The sequence below is a fragment of the Bison bison genome, unplaced genomic scaffold (genome assembly GCF_000754665.1).
Source record: "Bison bison bison isolate TAMUID 2011002044 unplaced genomic scaffold, Bison_UMD1.0 scf7180017864255, whole genome shotgun sequence".
Classification (NCBI taxonomy): Eukaryota; Metazoa; Chordata; class Mammalia; order Artiodactyla; family Bovidae; genus Bison; species Bison bison.
Window position 1 is genome coordinate 1013299 of NW_011494827.1, and position 5314 is coordinate 1018612.

At 45.8% G+C, this 5314-nt stretch overlaps 1 protein-coding gene across 1 annotated transcript in view; it reads right to left on the bottom strand.

Annotated features, from left to right (window-relative positions):
- Nucleotides 1-1295: 1295 nt before the first annotated feature.
- CYTL1 (cytokine-like 1) overlaps nucleotides 1296-5314 on the bottom strand; it is a 4345-nt gene continuing 326 nt past the window's right edge. Inside the window, exons 2-4 of the mRNA XM_010847793.1 lie at nucleotides 2883-2927; nucleotides 2607-2735; nucleotides 1296-1379 (exon numbers count right to left, since the gene is read on the bottom strand). Coding sequence (XP_010846095.1) covers nucleotides 1296-1379; nucleotides 2607-2735; nucleotides 2883-2927 — 258 coding nt within the window. The remainder of the gene's footprint in view (nucleotides 1380-2606; nucleotides 2736-2882; nucleotides 2928-5314) is intronic.

The window sequence follows — 5314 nt, forward strand, 5'->3', positions numbered from 1 at the left end:
ACCCTGTTACAGCAGCCTTGGGACACTAGGACAGTTATTCTCTGCGCTTGTGCTTCTAAATGGAAAAGCATAGCCTGCTAAACCATTCTCATAGATCACCTAAGTCAGAGACACGAAAGACCAGGAAAGGAAAGTATGGCCCACATGTACAAAAGAAAGGAGAGAAAACAAAAAGACCCCTGGTGTGGTATGTGAGCTTTTAAAAAATCAATATTTGGAAACCGTTTCAGCAATCCAGTTACTTAACCACGATGATACTGTTGATTTCATGAATTTATTAAGCAAGCATCCTTCACCTGCAGAAAACCAGCCTGCGTCACTGGGGAGAGTGTGGGCTTTGGAGCCCCTGAGTTCAATCCAGAATCCCCACTTACCAGCTGCTGACCCTGGGCAAGTTACCTAACCAACACGAGCCCCAGCCTCCTATGATGCCCATGTCTAGGTTTGTGATGAAACCTCGCTGAACCGATGTTTGTGAAATGTCAGGTACCGCACTGCCATGGATACAATGCAGGATACAGTCTTCCTCAAACATAAACTGCAACATCTTCTGATACTTTGAAAACAGATTTACACAAGTGGCTTGAAACAGACCAAGAAATACCTATGCTCGATGGAAAGAGGCAGAAAGACGTATCTTGCTAAAAGCAGCGACTTGCAGAAAGGGCAGGAAATAAACACCCTGACACCCACCTTGGATGGAGTACAGCAGGACACGTGTTTCTCACTGTAATGATAGTCTTTATTTGATTTTCATCACCTTTCAATGAAAGAGTGGTTCCCGTCAGCACTATGTCATTACAAACCTTACAAATACATCTTACAGGCAGTGAAATTTCTTCTAAAAAATGAAAGCTAACTGTAAGGAACATTTGTAGTTGGAGAAGGTATAAAATAGAAGCATGGTTAAATGTAAGTTGGTTTCTATCAAGAGAGAAAAATGGCACCACCACGCCATTGAAGTAGTACTACAAACATACTGTTTTGCTTGTTTGCAAGCTGACCGTTCATATGAGAGAAGCTGATTTGCCCTTTTCTTCTCAGTGACCAAATCAACATGCTTGTATATCTAACCATCCTGGCAAGACAAAAACAGGGGGAATGAGAAGTAAATCTTCTAATTATGTTCAGAATTGACTCCAAGGGTTAGGGAGCACAAGCTGTGGTTTTCAGAAGGTGAAGACAAACTCGTGACAGTTTCAAGGAGAGCTATGGGGGCCACGGCTTTAGCCTGTTGTGTCTGGGCAGCTGACATAACTTCATTCGCCCAGGTTCTGTCTCTGGTCTGAGCTGCCTTAGCTCTGATGATCCGGGAGGACTGTGGTTACTAGGACTGGGTATTCTAACGCACTGCAGTCATCCGTCAGGAACACCAAATCCTGAAAAAGATGTGCAATAAACAGGAACATCACTAAAGGTGGCCACAGAACTCATGCACAGCAATAGGGCTCCTGCTTATCCTCAAAGGCTGTTCAGTTGTTCCCCTTTGTGTGAAAACTTCACCCATTGAATCTCATATTCCTTTGTTATTGAATTCACGTGTGTGTGTTGGTTGACCAGATGGATGGATAGATGGGTAAAGAGCAACAACTCTGGGGCCAGGCATTGGGGATACCAGGAGTAACAGCAGTAGGTCTCACCCTCAAACACTTCAGAGTCAATAGTAGCATTCTCAGATTGTATTACAATTATGTTTTCCTCCTCTCTCCCCAGCACCACCAAGCAGAGAGAGGAATGAAGAGGGAAGTGGTGGAGTAGGAAATGCATGTCTCATCCCCGATGCAAAGTAACAAATACATCTTTTAAAAATATGTATTTATTTTTATTCTTTTGGCCATGCCAAGTCTTCTTTGTGGTGTGTGGGATCTAGTTCCCTGACCAGGGATCAAGCCTAAACAAATCTTAATAAAACTTAAAGCTAGAAATCTTAATAGCTGAGTACTAAAGTTTCCTGGGTCAGGCCTGGTGCTCGGCATTCTATGTGTAGTTACCTTCTTTATATGTTTAATCGCCTTGCTAGAGATCTTATTACCAAGGAGTTACTGCAGCGCCCAGCACACACATGGTCAGGGTGTAGGTATTATTATCCTACCAACATAATATCCTTAATTATTATGAAGACAGGGGCTCAGGTCTGCCTGATGCTGAAACTTGTGCCCCTAAGACCACATGACCCAACTTTCTACATCTAACCATTGCTGATTCTCTGCTCTTCCTGTCTTCTTCCCCTCTGATGTGGACTCTTCCCATCACAGAGCACACCCAAAGCCTCTCCCCTAGAAAGTCTCCTCTAACTGGCTCTCCAGGGCGCGGGAGTTCTCAGAATTCCACAGTTCTCATCCCACCCCATTTGACTGCCGGCAGAATCTGTTCTATACGATTTTCATATGGTCCTGGGTGCTGCAGGTGGGGCTGGTGGAGGTGGGGAGCCTTGTCCAGAGTCCCCAGCACTTGGCAAGAGCAACGGGGTTGAGGAAGGGCTTTGTGAACTGGAAGCATCCCATAAGCTTTTCTCTTTCTCCTCCTGATTCCCCTGTTCCTCTAACCCGTCCCTTAATTTCTTGACCCGTAACAAGTAGGAAAAGAATGTTCAACGCGTCACTCACTCTCCTGCAGAAGGAGTTCATGATGGTGTACAGCTTCCGCACTTTGTCCTTCAAAGCATCCACCTGGGCCAGCTTCCAGCAGTGGGGTGATGCCACAAAGTCCCGCAGCTTGGCCAACACGCAGTAATTCTGCGAGTGGATGACAGGGAGGGGTCTCGTGGGAGAAGTCAGTAGTCAGAGGGCCAGGAGCTGGGGCCGGCTGGTCCTTCTTCACCGGATGTCTCCCGACCCCCCACCCTGCCCCCCAACCCCCTGCGGCAGGCAGACCGCTCTTACGTGTATATCCAGATACAGCCTGGGCAGGTATCTCACACACGCCTCCTGTGGAAAGGGAAGTGGCTTTCTGGGATGCCCACAGGGACACACCCCTGTCACAGAAGTCTCTGTCAGCCCCCAGGCAGCTGGCCCAGCCCCAGGTCCCCAGGGACTTCCTTGATGCCGACATGCACATACACTCTTGGGCTGTCTGCCACATTCCCCCAGGGTCAACTGCTCTTCTAGAATTTAGAATGCAAACTTTATGTCATATACTATGAGTTAGGGAACTGTTTCATATATGCGTGTAGAGAGAGGGAGATGTATATAAATATGTAAGTGTATATATATATATATACACATAGAACATGTATATATACAGTTATAACTATATATATACAGTTCTATATATATAGTCTGGGGGCTTCCCAGGTGGCTCAGTGCTAAAGAACCACCTTGCCAATGCAGGAGAGGCAGGAGACGCAGATTTGATCCCTGGGTTGGGAAGATCCCCTGGAGAAGGAAATGGCCACCCACTCCAGGATTCTTGCCTGGAGAATCTCATGGACAAAGGAGCCTGGCAAGCTACAGTCCACGGGGTAGCAAAAGAATTAGACATGGCTTAGTGACTGAACATGCATGCACGCATAACTGTAATCTAGATATAGTAGTACATGTAACGTATGCTATAGGAATAGAAAGCCGTATATATAGTTATACTTTTATATAACTCTGTTTTAGTTTTGCTTCTGTGCTGGCCCGAAACCCGAAAACCCAGATTCTGGTCTTTTCCAACCAGTAAATTCCCTGTTGCCGGGGATAGATCTCCTTCTTTTTGGTGACTCAGTTTCCCAGTTGTGAGGCTAGAGAGTTAGAACACATAATCTCTCCACTTCCTTCCAGCTCTGAATCTATGCATTTTAAGTTTTAAAATCATGTTTGTTTTTTTTTTTAAAGATGATTGCTCTACGTATTTGGGCTTCCCAGGTGGCACTTGTGATAAAGAATCTGCCTGCTAATGCAGGAGATGTAAGGGACGAGTGTTCGATTCCAGGGTTGGGAAGATCCCCTGGAGAAGGGCACGGCAACCCACTCTAGTATTCTTGCCTGGAGAATCCCATGGACAGAGGAGCCTGGTGGGCTATAGTCCGTGGGGTCGCAAAGAGTCGGACACGACTGAAGAGACTTAGCATACATGCACGCTCTATGCACCAGTGCTCGACACATCTAATAGCAAGGAATCTGTGGATAAATTAGGGCGCTTCAGTACAACCAAGTGCTGTTTCAAAGGAATATTATTTTGACGGCATTGTTAGAAAGTAAATTGCAGAACTGCTGTGCTGTTTGTTTCGATTTGTCTATACACACACACACACACACACACACACACACACTTGGATTGGATACCTATGCACAGATCAAGAACTGAAATCCTATCCTCTGAATGTGATGGCAGCAGGTCACCTCTAGGTGGTAGGATTGCAGTAATATTTATTTTCTTCTTTGTCTTGTGCCTTTTCCAACTGTTTTCAAGCTGTATGAGCTTCATAACTTACGAAAAAATACGCATTATTTAACTTTCAAAAAGAAAACACGAAGGAGGTGTCAAGGTACCATAAGCCCCACATCTGAGAACAGTGCATCTTATGTGAAGGGTTCACAAGTGGTGAAGGGACACTTTTAAATTTTGCCAGAGCTTTGAAGTTTAATTCAGTTTGTATCTACGCTGGAAGAGTGGTCAGGAGGCCAGATTTTAGCTCTGGGTGGCCCCTTAGAGACTCTGGGTTCCAAGCCCCTGCGTCTTCCGCTTAACAGAGCAGTGAGAACAGTGGCTGAAGTCCAGGGTTGTTTACACTGGGCAGACTGTGTCTGCATTCCAGTTTGCAACCCTCCAGCTGCCCAAAGTGCGTCTCACAGCTCAGGATGCTGAGATTCTCTGATTCGGCTGGATAATTTGCTCAGGTTCCATGGCAGGTGAGAGGTGGGGCTGGTTCAGGAGTCACCCCATCAGCTCCTACTGGTTAGTAGGGAGAATAAACAAGCTGAACTCCTTGGCCCTCCTTAAGTTGGGGTTCTACACTCTATGGGAACTTTTCTCCTCTCTCTCTCTGTCTGTCTCTCTTTAGATTTTAAAACAGATGCTCTGATATTTGCTAGCTTGTTGCTCTTCAGTCGCTACGTCACGCCCGACTCTTTGGGACCCCATGAATTGCAGCACGCCAGGCTTCCCTGTCCTTCACTATCTCCCTGAGTTTGTTCACACTCATGTCCATTGAGTCAACTAGTTATAAACAAAAGTTTTGATGTCTTGGATTGCATTTTCTTTGTAGTAAAGAGGAAGCACAAACGATGGACATTTAATAGGATGGGACTAAAGCACAAATACCCTGGGAATTAACATTGACTGGAAAAGGAAAAGAGCATTTCCCCCCCACCCCCGGTCCCCCTCTAGC